General features: G+C 41.4%; 1 protein-coding gene across 2 annotated transcripts in view; it reads right to left on the reverse strand.

Moving 5' to 3' along the window:
- Window positions 1-5,195: 5,195 nt before the first annotated feature.
- Window positions 5,196-17,097, reverse strand: part of trmt61a (tRNA methyltransferase 61A) — a 68,274-nt gene continuing 56,372 nt past the window's right edge. For both annotated transcript variants that reach the window (XM_072282420.1, XM_072282516.1), the window contains 2 exons: window positions 15,710-15,976; window positions 5,196-6,689 (listed from right to left, as the gene is read on the reverse strand). In XM_072282420.1, coding sequence (XP_072138521.1) covers window positions 6,364-6,689; window positions 15,710-15,976 — 593 coding nt within the window. In that variant the 3' untranslated portion in view covers window positions 5,196-6,363. The remainder of the gene's footprint in view (window positions 6,690-15,709; window positions 15,977-17,097) is intronic.

Consider the following 17,097-nt stretch of genomic DNA (forward strand, 5'->3'; position numbering starts at 1 on the left):
ATGACAACATGTCACTAGGCTCTCTAATCTCCTTCATGTACTCTGAGTCATTTACTTAAGATACATCCTAATATGGTGGTATAATTTGCAAACTTGTAGATGGAACTAGAGCAGCGTCTAGCCACGTAATTGTGAATATATGGGGAGTAGATTAGGGAGCTGGGAGGTAGCCTCCTGGGGCACCAGTGTTGAGGATAATTGTGGTGAAGGTGTTGCTACCTGTTCTTCATGATTGACCAGTCTTTTGATTAGGAAGTCAAGGATCCAGATACAAAAGTAGGTGTTGAGACTCAGGTTTAGGAGTTTGGAGATAAGGTTGCTTGGACTTAATAGTATTGAAGGTGGAGCTGTCATCAATAGATTAACATGCACCTGGTAGCCACTTTATTAGGTATAGGGGGTACCTAACAAAATGGCCACTGAGTGTATTTCTGTATGTTCATGGTCTTCTGCTGCTGTAGCCCATCCACTAAGATAAAACCTGTAAAAGGTGGCACTGGTGAGACACAGTGAAGCTTTGCAGGCAGCAAGAAAAAGTACTAAGTATAGTACTTTTGCTGGACTATGATCACTGCCATCGACAGTCTGTGGTTTCCCTTTGGAAGTTGTGCTTTTGAGCTGTCTATATGACCGGACACTTTTGCAGTGTCCCAGGGAAATCAGCAGACTGGACTCTTGAGGGCACAGCTGCCGCCATTTTGGGGTTGGACTTGGGACAGGGAAGTGGCGGCTCCCAGGCCCAACAGCAAAGCGCCAAGCTAGATTGGGGCATCAGAGCCAAGGGAAAAGGACAACTGGTGTTCACCCCAGTACTCAGTAAGGCTTACTTATGTCAGCGCTGAACTGGTTTCATGTCTGTGGACTCACTTTCAGGTACTCTGCAGTTCATGTTGTGTGTGTTACTTATTTACTGCTTGCATAATTTGTTCTTTTCTCCACATATCAGCTGCTTGACAGTCCTTGTTGTGTGGGTGCCTGCAAAAGGACGAATCTCAAGGCTGTATATAGTATACATACTGTGATAATAAATGTACTTTAAACTTTAGAGATGCTCTTCTGCACACCAGTGTTGTAATGTGTAGTTCTTTGAGTTACTGTCGCCTTTCTGCACACTTGAACGTCACTTAAATCAAATTTCTTCCTCGTTCTGAACAACTACTGAACCTTGACCATGTTTGTATGCTTTTATGTATTGAATTACTGTCACATGATTTTGGCTGATTAGATATACATAGTAAAGTGGCCACACAGTGCAAGTGTTTTGCATGTCCAGATACGTAGAGAGACCAGGGAGGTAGCATCTGTAGAGCTGTTTCGACGGCGGACAAATTGTAGTGCATCAAGTTTCTTTGGGAGCTGAACTTAATGTGATCCATAACCAGCGTTTCAAAATACCTTGTGACAGTGGATATCAAAGCCAAAAGGCAATAGTCATTAACATTCCTTAGATACTGGGATGATAGTTGTCTTCATAAAGCAGGTGGATACTACAGACTGAAGCAGGATAAGGTTAAAAAAGTCTGCAAATATCACCAGCTGATCTGCATAAGGATCAGATCTATCTAAGGATATGGCCAGGGAGGTTGCCCAGGCCTGATGAATTCTGTGAGTTCACTCTCTGGAAGACTGATTTACATCGGCAATGAAGACGATGGGTTCAGGTGCACTGGAGGGGGTGGGTGGTGACATTCCAATCCCCTCCTGTTCAAAACTTGCATAAAATACTTTAAGCTTATTGGATAGGAATGCTCTGTTGTTGGTAATGTTGCCAGACTTCGAATTTAAATTAAGTTAGTTGAGTAACATTTTAAACAACTAATATCAGCAGTAACTTACAAACATGAGAAACTTTGCAGATTCTGAAAATCCAAAGCAACATACACGAAATGCTGGACGAACTCAGCAGGTCAGGCAGCATCTATGGAAAAGAGTAAACAGTTGACGCTTCAGGCTGGGACCCTTCCTCAGGTCTGGATATCAGCAGTGATAGTCGCCAATAAATTAAATTGCCATAAAAGGCAGCTGTTTCACGAATGTACCTTAGGGATAGAATTTTGCTGCTCTTAGCTATTCTGGTCTTCATGCCTCCACCCTAAATCAAAAAAATGTGGTTTACTTTTTAATGCCCTGGGAAAACTTATATGAAAACTGGACATCTAACAGGACAAAAAAAAATGTACTCAATTCAGTCAAACATGGAAAATCCAGCTGACCATGTAAGCTAAGCAGAACAAGTGCTACACATGCCCTTACACTTCCTCCCTTACCACCATTCAGGGCCCCAAACAGTCCTTCCAGGTGAGGCAACACTTCACCTGTGAGTCGGCTGGGGTGATATACTGCGTCCGGTGCTCCCGATGTGGCCTTTTATATATCGGCGAGACCCGACGCAGACTGGGAGACCGCTTTGCTGAACATCTACGCTCTGTCTGCCAGAGAAAGCAGGATCTCCCAGTGGCCACACATTTTAATTCCACATCCCATTCCCACTCTGACATGTCTATCCACGGCCTCCTCCACTGTAAAGATGAAGCCACACTCAGGTTGGAGGAACAACACCTTATATTCCGTCTGGGTAGCCTCCAACCTGATGGCATGAACATTGACTTCTCTAACTTCTGCTAATGCCCCACCTCCCCCTCGTACCCCATCTGTTACTTATTTTTATACACACATTCTTTCTCTCACTCTCCTTTTTCTCCCTCTGAATATACCCCTTGCCCATCCTCTGGGTCCACCCCCCTTGTCTTTCTTCCCGGACCTCCTGTCCCATGATCCTCTCGTATCCCTTTTGCCTATCACCTGTCCAGCTCTTGGCTCCATCCCTCCCCCTCCTGTCTTCTCCTATCATTTTGGATCTCCCCCTCCCCCTCCAACTTTCAAATCCCTTACTCACTCTTCCTTCAGTTAGTCCTGACGAAGGGTCTTGGCCTGAAACGTCGACTGCACCTCTTCCTACAGATGCTGCCTGGCCTGCTGCGTTCACCAGCAACTTTGATGTGTGTGACCATGTAAAATACTCAGTACACATATTAGGGAAGTTGCCTGTAAATTGGTAGAGTGGTTCCAATGGTTACTGAAGCAACAGCACATGAACCAAGCCACTTAACTAACATTATAGACATATCATATCCTACTGCAGAAAAAGAGAAAATGGACAAGGAAATCTCCTCTCTATGACTAGCTACGACTCTCTTGTCTGATGGACCGACATTCCTTCAAACTCATTATTTGGCAGACAAAACTGAGAGTAGCAAGGCTATTGTCCCTCTGTCTGACTGTCAGGCAGCATCTACGGAAAGGGGCAAACAGTCGAATTTTCGGGCCAAGGCCCTTCATTGGGACTGGGGGCGGTGAAAAAGATCCCTGAATTAAAAGGTGGGGAGAGGAGAAAGGTTATCTGGAAGGTAATAGGTGAAAGCCAGGTGGGTGGGAAAGGTCAAGGGCTGGGGAAAAAAGAATCCGCTAGCAGAGAAGAGTGGACAACAGGAGAAAGGAAAGGAGGAGGAGAGCCATGGGGAGGTGATAAGCAGGTGAGAAGTAGTTAAAGGTCAGAGTGAGGAATAGAGGAGGCAGAGGGGGGACATTTTGTTCAACAGAGGAAAAAAAAAATCAATATTCATCGCAAGATGGTGCAGAAGACTAGCTCCCAGGAAGGATATGTTGCTGCGGTAACAGGTCTGGGTGAACAGATGGTTGAAGAGTCAGAGGGCAGCAGAAATTACAGTGGAGGAGCAGTGAGAGAGGGTTTCACTGAACTCCTGTCGAAGGCAAGATTTAAACTTCTTCAGGGTTGGTATCCCTCATGGAGACTTTGCAGTGGAGCAGTGAAGCCTTAGGTCGCACACCATCAGGTTGCACATTATTTATTTGTTAGCCTTTGTTCGTATAGTTTTTCCATAAACAATTGAATTTCTTTATTTTCCTATAAATGCCTGCAAGAAAATGTATCTCAAGGTATTATATGGTGACATAGTCATATTTGATAATAAATTTACACTGACTTTGCCTTCAGCAGTTTGGCTTTTAAATACCAGTTGTACAAGGTATTGTTGTAATGTGTGCAGTTCTTGGTTAGAGGAAAGGTGTCCTTATGCTTGAAAGGGTGTAGAAAAGATTCATGAGGGCGTTACTGGTCTGAACTATAAGGAGAGTCTTAATAAGCTGTGGCATTTTTCTATGGAGTGTAGAAGGCTGAGGGGTAATTTTGAGAGGCATAGGTAAGGTGAATGGTTGGTCTTTTTAACCAGGTCAGAGAAGGCTAAAACTTGCAGGCATAGGTTTAAGTTGAGCAGGGAAAGATTTAGAGAATCTTAGAGGCAAGGTCCACCTCTCACACAGAGGATGGTGGGCACGTGGAACAAGCTGCCACAGGAAATGGTAGAGACGAGTACAATTAGAGCATTTAAACGACATGTAAACATAGAAACATAGAAAATAGGTGCAGGAGTAGGCCATTTGGCCCTTCGAGCCTGCACCGCCATTCAGTATGATCATGGCTGATCATCCAACTCAGAACCCTGCACCAGCCTTCCCTCCATACCCCCTGATCCCTTTAGCCACAAGGGCCATATCTAACTCCCTCTTAAATATAGCCAATGAACTGGCCTCAACTGTTTCCTGTGGCAGAGAATTCCACAGATTCACCACTCTCTGTGTGAAGAAGTTTTTCCTAATCTCGGTCCTAAAAGGCTTCCCCTTTATCTTCAAACTGTGACCCCTCGTTCTGGACTTCCCCAGCATCGGGAACAATCTTCCTGCATCTAGCCTGTCCAATTCCTTTAGAATTTTATACATTTCAATCAGATCCCCCCCTCAATCTTCTAAATGCCAACTAGTATAAACCTAGTTCATCCAGTCTTTCATCATATGAAAGTCCTGCCATCCCAGGAATCAATCTGGTGAACCTTCTTTGTACTCCCTCTATGGCAAGGATGTCTTTCCTCAGATTAGGGGACCAAAACTGCACTGTAGATGGGTACATGGCTCAGAGAGGTTGAGGGATACTGGCCAAATAGAGACAAACAGACTAGCTCAGGTAAACAACTTGGTGAAGAAGGAAAGTTGAACCAAATACCTGTTTCTGTGATTCTAAGACTCCATGACTCTACATATAAAATTAGACACAAAATCCTTGAAATGACTAAATTCTGATAATCCAGTAATATTTCAGAACTGTTGTCTTGCTCTCTTCATTGATCCTTTGTTTTCTTGTATCACCAAGAAATGCACAATATACATCGATGACATGGTCAAACTTCATTTCTATCCTTCAAAATTTTAACGTTTTAAGAAAATTTTCATGACATAATATTAAGTGCTCACTGTAACAGGAAGTCAAGTCAAACCTTAGCATTTGAATTATGTCAATATTTGAATTCGTTACCAACAAATATATCAAAAAGCCAAGTTTTTAGAGTGAATCCATGATAACGGGGATCTCACATTTTGATTAGCCCAAAGACAGCAAGTCAGGTACTGAGGGCTTGAAGATAATTAAGTAACAAATCCTCAGTACCATTTGTCTGTCCAATGAGGTATCTGAAATACTGTGACATGTTAAGTCTCTGCTGTACTGTATAATATATTATTACTGAGAGAGTTGCAAAGTTCTTTTAGGCAGACCAGAGCAGATATTGATTATTGCTTACCAGGGAAGATTGGGTGGGTTCAACAGCACTACCCAAAACTTCAAATACTTTGGCTTGGTTCATTTTGGAGATATTTAAATAAAACACAGCAGAATATTCTGCATTACAATATTAATAACTTAAACAAATAGAAATTATAGAATCAGAAATTAATTTTCTTGTTAGTCAACATTTTCAAATTGTGTTACCACAATAGAATATTTGAATGGCTTTACGTCAGTATTTCACAAATGTTCACTGTTAATTAACAAGTACAGACATCATAAGTCAGCCATTAAGATTGTTCTCCATCTAAATCACATTTGCATGCATGTAGCCTGAACTGATAAAGATCTAACTGTATTCAATATTATGTTATAAACACGTCACTTAATATTCCTCAGTAAACAAAATATTTATTAGAAAGTCAATTAAACTAACCGAACAAGGCATTGCTGAAAGAAGGTCAATACACTATGCCCACATGGAATTTATAAATGGTTTAGATCCCACTGCTCATTCCATTTACAGCCCAAGTACTGAATTTGCATCAAGTTGTATGCTATTTCTTTCACAGTAAATTTCTGTAAAAGTAAAATGTTAATCAGATGCCATAATCAAGGCATGCATCCACAGGACATCACACGTCAACACATCTCTGTAGAATTTAATTCTACACTGTACCTTCCTTAGCAAGAAACAAATATATTGATAAATAACATTTCTTTGTCCCTTAGGAAAGATATTTAGTAGCAAAGGTCAGATATCCAGTATGACCTGCCATCTCTTTTACAGGCGCACCACTCTTAAACTGGATAGTTCCTTGTTGCGAATCTGTACAACATTTTCCCTTTGATTGGCTCACAGTGTCAGCTGGCTTGTCCAGGCTATTTTTGTCTCCTGTACCAAAGTCAGGGAGCTGCAGGCTCACAGTCCTGACATCATGCACCCGAAGAAGGATTTCAAATGTACTGATATCATTAAATCCCTGCTCAGTCATAGCAAGGCAGGTGCGTTGCACTTGTTCAATGCAGGGAGAAAAAGAACAGATCCTTCCACCTGATGGGGACAAAAATAAAAATGATTAAAATTCAGTACGTTCCTTTTGCTCTTTGCAAATAAAATTACTTTCCCCTTTATTTCTTTTAAAGTCATCACATATACACACCAAACTTGGCATTTAATCTTCAAAGTTCCCATCTCCCACCCTTTCAAAGCATTGACTCATACTGACTCGGTGTACAAGGCAGGGCAGTGTGCTCACCCCACACCAATAATCCCTCTCCCACTCTATCACTATCCCCCAGGCAGCTTTCTTTTAACACCACATGAAAGCGGCAAGCTGATATGGTATGAACCAGATGCAAATACAACTCAGTCCTTTGGAAATGAACACTTTTCAGCAGATTGGACAGCTACCTGGCTTCTGGAGCACAAAGCTGGAAGAACTCAGGTCAATTAGTGCATGCAGAGGCTAAAGGGGCAAATTGGGGTCAAGGCCCTGCATCAGGACTGAAAGAATTCAGGAAAGATTGTCAGCATATAGCAATATGATATGACTATAAGACATAGGGGCAGAATTAGGCCATTTGGCCCATCAAGTCTGCTCTGCTATTCCATCATGGCTGACTTATTATCCCTCTCAACCCCATTCTCCTGCCTTCTCTCCATAACCTTTGATGCCTTGACTAATCAAGAACCTATTGACCACTGCTTTAAATATACTCAATGTGTTCCACAGACTCACCGCCCTCTGGCTAATGATATTCCTCTTCATCTCTGTTTTAAATGGATGTCCCACTATTCTGAGGCTGTGCCCTCTGGTTCTAGACTCAACCTCTCCAAATCAAGACCCTTCGATATTAATAGGTTTCAATGAGACCCCCCCCCCGCCCCACAACAAACACTGGCCCAGAGCCAATAAACTCTCCTATGTGTTAACCCTGTCATTTCAATGAATGGATGAGTGAAATCCTCTTTGGTTCAAGAGCCTGATGGTTGAGTGGTCCTGAAACTGGTGGTGTGAGTCTCAAGGCTCCTGCACTTTCTTCCTGATGGCGGCAGCAGCAAAATGAGAGCACATCCCGAGTGGTTGGAGTCCTTGATGACGGATGCTACTTTCTTGTGACAGCATTTCACGAGAGGGCTTTATCCATGATGGACTGGGTCGTATTTATTACTCTCTTTTAGAATTTTCCGTTTAAGGGCAATGGTGTTTCCATACCAGGCTGTGATGCAGTCAGTCAATACACTCTCCACCACACACCTATACAAGTTTGTCAAAGTTTTAGGAGTTTGCAAATATTTGGCATGACATCTAATGAAGTAGAGGCACTGCGATGTTCTATTCGTAATTGTACTTATGTGCTGGGTCCAGAAGAGGTCTTCCGAAATATTGACACCAAGGAGTTTAAAGTTGCTGACCCTCTCCACCTCTGATCCTCCAGTGAGGACTGGCTCATGGACCTCAAGTTTCCTTCTCCTGAGGTCAATACTCAGCTCCTTGGTCTTGCTGACATTGAATAAGAAACTGTTAAGGTACCACTCAGTCAGATTTTCACTCCCCTTCCGATATGCAGATAAATAAATAAGCAATAAATATCGAGAACATGAGATGAAGTGTCCTTTGATTCAGCCTATAACATTGGTGTTGCCAACAAACTAATATGGCATTAAACCTGTGCTTAACCACAGCTGATATACATGCCAAATATCTTGTGTTCTTTATTTATGAATTCCATTAGAAATAAAAGGGACTTTCATGCACACATCTAGGCTTTTGTCAAGTCCAGTATTCAAAAATCAGAGGTCCAAAGGGACTTGGGAGCCCTTGTGTAGGAGTCCTTAAAGGTTAATTTGCAGGTTGAGTTGGTGGTAGAGAAGGCAAATGCAATGTTAGTATTCATTTCAAGAGAACTAGAATATAAGAGCAAGGATGTGATGCTGAGGCTTTATAAGACATTGTTCAGACTGCACTTGGAGTATTATGAGCATTTTTGGGCACCTTATCTAAGAAAAGATGTGCTAGCATTAGACAGGGACCAGAGGAGGTTCACAAGAATAATTCTGCAAATGACAGGGTTAACCCCTAATGAGAGTTTGTTGGCTCTGGGCCAGTGTTTGTTGTGGGGGGGGGGGTCTCATTGAAACCTATTAAATATCAAAAGGTCTTGATCTGGAGAGGTTGTATCCTATAGCAGATGAGTCTAGAACCAAAGGGCACAGCCTCAGAAGAGTGGGACATCCACCTCACTTTGTCAATTCTTAGTGCTTAAAGTGTCAGCAGTAATATTGCCTAGATGACAGTTCATAGTGCAATCTTGATTAAGATAATGTCAGCAATAAATATTGCAGTCTATTTGGGGAGCACCTCCATCATCTGACACATTGTCAAATATTTTCCAATTTGTGTCAAACAGTTGGATGCAATCATCCCACATACAGATGGCCTGTATGATTAAAAGATTATCTCTCATCCTGTTAACAATAAGTGAAATAAATATTTAGTGCAATGTTATTTCTAAAATTTCTAAGTGTGGTCCATTTCTGAGCTAATAGATAACTAAGTAGGAAGAATTCTATTCACAATTATGTGCCTCGGGGAAAACTTCAATGTCTATTAAACACAGGTTTAAATTTTCCTCTGCTGATCCATAAATCACCTTTTCAGGGTGGCTGACGAAAGGAGATTACTGAAAGCACGATCAAATCAGATCAAGATTTACCAGTAAGGGTGAAACAAGAAACAAATCCTAGGCTCATGACTCAAATTTCCTGTGAATTCTTTTCTTAAAGGAGATACATTGTTACTAACCTTCAGTACTATGATCTAGACAAACTTCAGCTTTACTATTTATTTAACATTTCTTTATGCAAACTCAGATTATTGCTCCCCCCCAAAAGCTGTATTTAAACCAGACCAATAAAAAGTAAGAAAATATCTTTGTTGCCAACTGCAATCTAGTCTTTACATTAAATATTTTCAAGTTCAAACATTATTCTTAACCACTCAACTTGCATTAAATAAATTCCAAACCATTTTGTTTATTTTGACATTTTACGAAGTGTTAGATAGTTACAGCTACTGCATAATTACGCCTGAGATAATATCATTTTGTACTAATGGATAGATCTTTCTTCACCCACAAGGATCAATATGTACAAAAAATAATCAATTACATGTCTTCACATTTCAAATTCATATTGGACGTGTGAGATAACAACTAATTCAGAAAACTAACCAAGAGTATCTAACACATCAGGTTTCACCCCCGAAAACTATTAATGAGATCAAGGTTCCCAACCTTTTTTTTAAAACGCCATGGACCAAAACTATTAAGCAAGGGGTCCATGAGCCCCAGGTTGGGAACCCCTGAACCAAATGATGGTTTCAACCTGACAATTCACTCTTACCTCTGATATAGTTTCATCACTCTGCAGTATTTGAAAGTTTGTAGCAATGCCATCCACTTCCATTTTAAGTTCCTGGTTTCTCTTCTCGCCCCCACCTCCCCTTAATGTTAAATAAACTTCACCATTCTCATGCACATTAATTTATTACTACTTCAATGCTTAAAGAGAAACCAATCTTGCCAACCTTAATTCTTTTCTCATTGAACATCTACTCACCACACTCAGATATAAAACTATCTTTCCATTTGATTCCTGTAACACCCGACAGTGAGATACAAGAAAAAAGGAGCAAGAACAAGGTATCTGGTCCATGAAACCTGTTCATCTTTCAATATAATCATGGCTGATCTGTCCATGCATCCACTCTTCTGAGCTAGTTCCCCAGAGTCCTCCATTCCTCCATCTTTCAAAAGCATAGGTACTGTACTTCTTTCTTAAATGCTTCCAGTGATTTAGTCTTCATAACTTGTTGGGTTAGAAAATCCAAGAAATTCACCACTATTTGAGAAGAAATTCCTATGCATCTTGGTTTTATATTCAACCTAATCTTGTACCTCTGTCTCCAAGTTCAAGCCTCTCTTGCTAGTTTAAGCTTCTTAGCATTTAACCTGTCCATCATGGTATCTTGTGTTTTCAATAAGATCAGCTCTGCCTCTCATTCGTGTAAACACCAAAGGATACAGATAAAATTTCTTTACACAAATGCACTTTTGTTCCAGGAATTAACCCAGTAACTCTCTCTTGGATCACCTTAAATCCTAGTACATCCTTTCTTACACAAGGGTAAGGGGGGGGGGTCACACTGTACACAATATGTAAATACAAGTTTTGCCTTCCTCTACTGCCACAATGAGGCAACTCCAAGGTTGCAGGAGTAACACCTTATATTCCATTTGGGTAGCCTCTAACTTAATGTCATGAACATCAATTTCTCCCTCCTCTTTTTTCCCCATTCCAGTTTCCTTCTCCCCTCTTCTCTGCCCCTAACCCGCCTATCATATTCCTCTGGGGCCCCTCCTCCTTCCCTTTCTCCCATGGTCCACTGGCCTCTATCAGATTCTTTCTTCCTCAGCCATTTAATCTTCCATCTATCCCCTCCCAGTTTCTTCCTTCAGCCTCCCTCTCCCCATCACCCACCTGTCTTCACTTATCACCTGCCAGCTAGTACTCTTTCCCCTCCCCCACCTTCTTACTCTGGCATCTGCCCCTTCTTTTCCAGCCCTGATGAAGGCCAAAATGTTGACTGTTTATTCCCCTCCATCGATGCTGCCTGACCTACTGAGTTCCTTCAGCATTTTATGTGCGTTGCTACATCTTCAGCAGATTTTTAAAACTTTTTAACCTTCAACAGTTAAACAAAGCATGGAGGACAAAAGCAATCATTCATTTCTCACCTTGTGCATACAAACAAGATTTATCTTCATATACTCATGGAAGGACCTAGGGTGAGCAGTTGCAAATAGGATTCAGGGGAGTAAAGTTCTCATGAATATAGAGAAATGATGAGGATGTCTTAAATTCACAAGGACTGTTTAAATTAAAGGGAAAGTTTGGGCATCTGAGATCCAAGGTATTTAAGGATGTTTACAAAGGGAGAGGAAGTAAGGGATTGGATATCCAGGAAACGTATAAATTGGTATAATGATTTGTATCAATACCAGCTCCATTATGAAAGAAGACATGCAAGAGTGAAATGCTCTGTTAAAGCAAATATCACATTCCAGTCACTTGGCTGAAATGCAAGATTTATTCCACATTCTCTTGTTTATTTTTATGCCTTTGTTAATATTTAAGGAATTAAGAGCTGAGTAGGAATCTATTTATACAATTTCATAAATCACAGCTAGCAACTTTATACAAGTATTTTTCAACTCTAAACAACAATTTGTAACTTCCATTTCTTCAGTCCTAAACAGAGAGTTATCACTTGCTCTGATTTCAAAACAATCTTTCTCCTCAGCTTTAGATTCCATTTTTTGGATACTATTAGAGTCATAGAACACCACTGCAGAGAAACAGGCCCTTCAGCCCATCTCATCTGTGCCCACCTATTAATCTGACCAGTCCCATCGACCTGCACCCAAACCATAGTCTGCTACACCCCTCCCATTAATGTACCTATCCAAATTTCTCTTAAATGTTGAATCAACTCCACATCCAGCACTTACACTGGCAGCTCATTCCACACTTTCACCACCCTCTGAGTGAAGAAGTTCCCTTTCATATTCCTCTTAACCATTTCACCTTTCACCCTTAACCTGTGACCTCTGGTTGTAGTCTCACCAGACCTTAGTGAAAAACCCTGTTTGCATTTACCCTATCTATACCCCTCATAACTTTGTATACCTCCATTAAATCTCCCCTCAATTTTTTATGTTCTAGGGAATTAAATCCTAACCTATTCAACCTCTCGTTATAGCTCATGTCCAAAAGTCCTGGCAATATCCTTGTAAATTTTCTCTGCACTCTTTTAAACTTATTTACATCTTTCCTACAGGCAGGTGACCAAAATTGGACACAATATTCAAAGTTAGGCTTTACAAATGTCTTATAAAATTTCAACATTCCAAGTCCTGTACTCAATGCATTGATTTATACAGGCCAATGTGCCAAAGACTTTGTCTATGGCTCTATCTGCGATGCCTCTTTCAAAGAATTATGGATCTGTATTCCAGATCCCACTGTTCTACCACACTCCTCAGTGCCCTGTTGTTTACTGTGTAAGACCTAGCCTTTCTTTGTAACTTTCTTGAAAAACTGTAAGATTGTTTTGACAGTACTGACCACACACAAAGCAATGTTGACCATCCCCAATTAGTTCCTGTCTATCCAAATACTTATATATCCAGTCCCCTAGAATAAATTCCAATAATTTTCCTACTACTGATTTCAAGCTCACTGGCCCCATAATTTCCCGTCTCATTCTTAGAGCCTTTCTTAAACAACGGAATAGCAGTAGCTATTCTCTAATCCTCAGACAATGTCTTATAAAATTATGACTAAGGTTGTTTTAAGTAACTCTACCAAGGCCTCTGCGATTTCAGCATTAGCCTCCCACAGGGACGGAGGGAACATATTGTCAGGTCCTGGGAGTTCAACCACCCTAATTTGCCTCAAGACAGCAAACACTTCCTCCTCTGTAATCTGTACAGGGTCCATGACCTCGTTGCCACATTGCCCATATAGACTTCACATCTATAGACTCTGTGTCTGTCTCCTGGGTAAATACAGATGAAAAAAAAGACCAATGAAGATCTCCCCCATCTCTTTTGGCTCCATACAGATTACCATTCTGATGTTCCAGAGGACCAATTTCGTCCTTGCTATCCTCTTGCTCTTAATTTATCTGTAGAAGCCCTTAGGATTCTTCTTCACCTTGTCATGTCTTCTTTTAGCCCTCTTGATTTTCATTTGAAATGTTTTCTTGCATTTTTTATACTCAAGTACCTTATTTGTTCCTACCCGCCTTTTCCTACTATGCACCTTCCTTCTTAAACAGGACCTCAATATCTCTCAAAAACCAAAATTCCCTTAATTTGTTATCATTGCTTTTTTATTCTGACAGGAACATACAAACTTTATACTCTCAAATTTTCCTTTCTGAAGGCCTCCTACAAACCAAGTACACTTTTGCCAGAAAACAGCCTGAACCAATCCACACTTGCCAGATCCTTTCTGATATCATCAAATTTAGTCTTTCTCTAATTTAGAATCTCAACCCACAGACCAGACCTATTCTATTCCATAATTACCTCGAAACTTATGGCGTTATGATCACTAGATGCAGTGTACCCCTACAAACTTTTGCCACTTGCCCTGTCTAATTTTCTAGCATCGCACTCTCTCAAGTTGGGACTTCTCTGTACTGATTAAGGAAACTTTCCTGAACACATCTAACAAACTCTTTCCCATCCAGCCCTTTTACAGTATGGGAGTCCCAGTTAATGTATGGATAGTTAAAACCACCTACTATCACAACCTTTTGTTTCTTGCAATGGTCTGCAATCTCTCTGCAAATTTGTACTGCTAAATCCTGTGTCTATAATATAATCCCATTAATGTGGTCATACCTTTCTTATTAAGTCTCACCAGACGAATTCTCCTGGCTGTCCTGACTGAGCACTGTTGTGATATTTTCTCTAACTAGCAATGGAACCCCTCCCCCTTTGATCCACCCCACCCTATCACATCTAAAACAATGCAGCCCTGGAACACTGAGCTGCTGATCCTGCCCCTCCTGCAACGAAGTCTCACTAAAGGCTACAATATCATAATTCCATGTGCTAATCCATGCCCTAAACTCACCCAGCTTTCCTACAATACTCCTTGCCTTGAAATATATGCAGCTCAGAATATCAGGCCCACCTTGCTCGAACTTCTGATTCCTGAGTTTGTATATACAGTTGGCTTAACAACATCTTTCTCCACAATCACTCCATTATTTGTTCCCGCACTCTGGTTCCCATCCCCCTGCAACCCTCTGTGCAGCACTAGCAAACCTTCCTGCTGGGATATTAGTCCCCTTCCAGTTCAGGTCCCACCTTTCCTCAAAGAGAGCTCAATGATCCAAAAATCTGATGCCCTTCCAGCTGCACAATCTCCCTAGCTATGTGTTAAACTGTATGATCTTCCTATTTCTGGCCTCACGAACACATAGCACCGGTAGCAATCCTACATCACAACTCTGGAGGTCCTGTTCTTTAACTTAGCACCTAACTCCCTGAACTCACTTTGCAGGATCTCATCAACCCTCTTACCCACATCATTAGTACCAACATGGACCACAACCTCTGGCTGCTCAACCTCCCACTTAAGAATGCTGTGGACTCGATCTGAGATGTCCCAGACCCTGGAGCCAGGGATGTAACAAATCATCTGGGAATCTCGTTCTCATCGACAGAACCTCCTTTCTGTTCCCTAACCAATGAATCTCCTTTCACAGTTTGCCTCTTCTCCAACCCCCCTTCCACCTTCTCTTTTGAACTGCAGAACCAAACAGTGCCAGAGACCTGACTAGTATGGCTTTCCTCTGCTAGGTCAATCTCCCCCCTCTCCCAACAGTATCCAAAGCAGTATACCTGTTGTTGAGAGGAACGGTCAAAGTACTCTGCACTGGCAGCCCATCCCCTTTGCCCCTCCTTATAGTCACCCAGTTACCTGTGTCCTGCACCTTGGGTGTAAGTACCTTCCTGAAAGTCCTGTCTATCAACCGCTCAAATGATTTGGAGTTCATTCAGTTCTAGCTCCAACTACTTAACACTGTCTGCTAAGAAGCTGAAGCTGGATGCACTTCTTGCAGGTATAGTCATCACGGTCTCTGGAGGTCTCCCCACCTTCCCACATCCTGCAAGAGCATTCCACTGTTCTAAATATGCAACAAGAAAGGAGGAAAGAAAGAGAGAAAGAAAGAGCAGCAAAAAAAATCTACCTATGGCTTACCTGTCTCCTCAGTGAGCTAAAGCCTCAATACCCCACTCTAGCACTGGCCCACTCACATAATAGCTGCTCCACTTAAATCCAACTTCTTTTTATTGGATCTTGACAAGTGCCTTATTATGACTCATGGGGACTGTGGCACGGAAAATATGCTGACTGACCCCACTCACTTGTTTTAAACTCTCTCTCCCTCCAAGCAATCAGATAATTCCTTGGGACCGTTGTCTTACCTTCTATCTTCAAGGCAGATTTTGCATATTTAACAGCCTCCCAAGGTGATGGAATGTCCAGGAAAACAGCATCCGCAATATTTGTCACTCCAAAGCCTTCTTTACACACATCTTGCGTTTTCACTGTGACCAAATGATCTACCTTGTGTTCATGAAACTCCTCTTTAGCTTTGTCTGCTCGTTGTTTATGAAATTCCACAGTATACAGCTGTCCTGTTGGTGCAATTGTCCGAATAATGGCGTGGGAAAGAGAACCACTCCCCGTACCTACAACACAAAGGAAAAGATTGCTTTTGGTTCACAACCAAAGTATATTTTACATGATGAAGATACTTTTCAATGCTGAACAATAAAACTTACGGCAGAAAACATGAGATATGGAGGAACGACCATTTAGCCAATGGGTACAGTTTATTTAGGGCAGGGTTATCCTGGTGATTTCAGCAAGAGTGACAAGGATTTGGCATTGTCTACAACACGATAAAGTGTACACTGGGATACAAAACAATGTGAAAAATACATTACAAATATTTCTCCATGAAAATCTACATGCAGCAGTCATCTAACATTAACTTCTGTTCTAATGATCAGTTTGTACTTTGCCAGATATGCTCAAAGTCAGCCTTACTCCAAGTAAACAAACTGAATGCATGGGCAAAATGAATAGGAACATCCTTGACAAAAAGGAACAAGTGTAGGCTTGGCAAAACTGAAACCAATGAACAATTTCTCCCTTGGTTCTGTTTTCACTCCAGTCATTTCTGGAGCAATCAAGGTGGCAGTGGTTGGCATTGGTTGAACATGGCAGCCCCAGATCTTTCCTTCAAGAGATTCTCAGGTAAGTAGCTCCAACCACTTTTAGCTGCCTACGTGACCTTCCTTCCATTAAGAGGTCAGAAATGCGTTGCTTACCGCTAATTGTGCATTATTCTGATAAAGTTTAAGGGAATGGGGGATTCTCAGATCCCTGTAAACAATGAATTAAATCTGTGACTGCAGTGTGTTTGAATAATGTCTCATAGCTGCTTTCTTTGGAGCAAGATAAGGGTTAAAATTTGCTCAGATCCACATAAGATGTCTCTGGGCTTTTCACACCTTTTGATTTTGACAAAAAGCTGTACCTGATGGAAATTAGACAGAACATTCCTTTTTATTTCAAGCATAAATTTGACGGATGTTATCTTTGTCATTAAGTTGTGGCTCCAACAAACAAGGTAGGACATTCTTTTCTTTAATTAAGGTGGCTGGAGTGTTTAACAAATTGATTGTACTTTTGTATGAATAGTCCATTGACTTGGCTGGAATGGTTATCAAACTACACACAAAGTTGCTGGTGAACGCAGCAGGCCAGGCAACATCTCTAGGAAGAGGTACAGTCGATGTTTCGG

This window comes from Mobula birostris, chromosome 1 (assembly GCF_030028105.1).
Source record: "Mobula birostris isolate sMobBir1 chromosome 1, sMobBir1.hap1, whole genome shotgun sequence".
Classification (NCBI taxonomy): Eukaryota; Metazoa; Chordata; class Chondrichthyes; order Myliobatiformes; family Myliobatidae; genus Mobula; species Mobula birostris.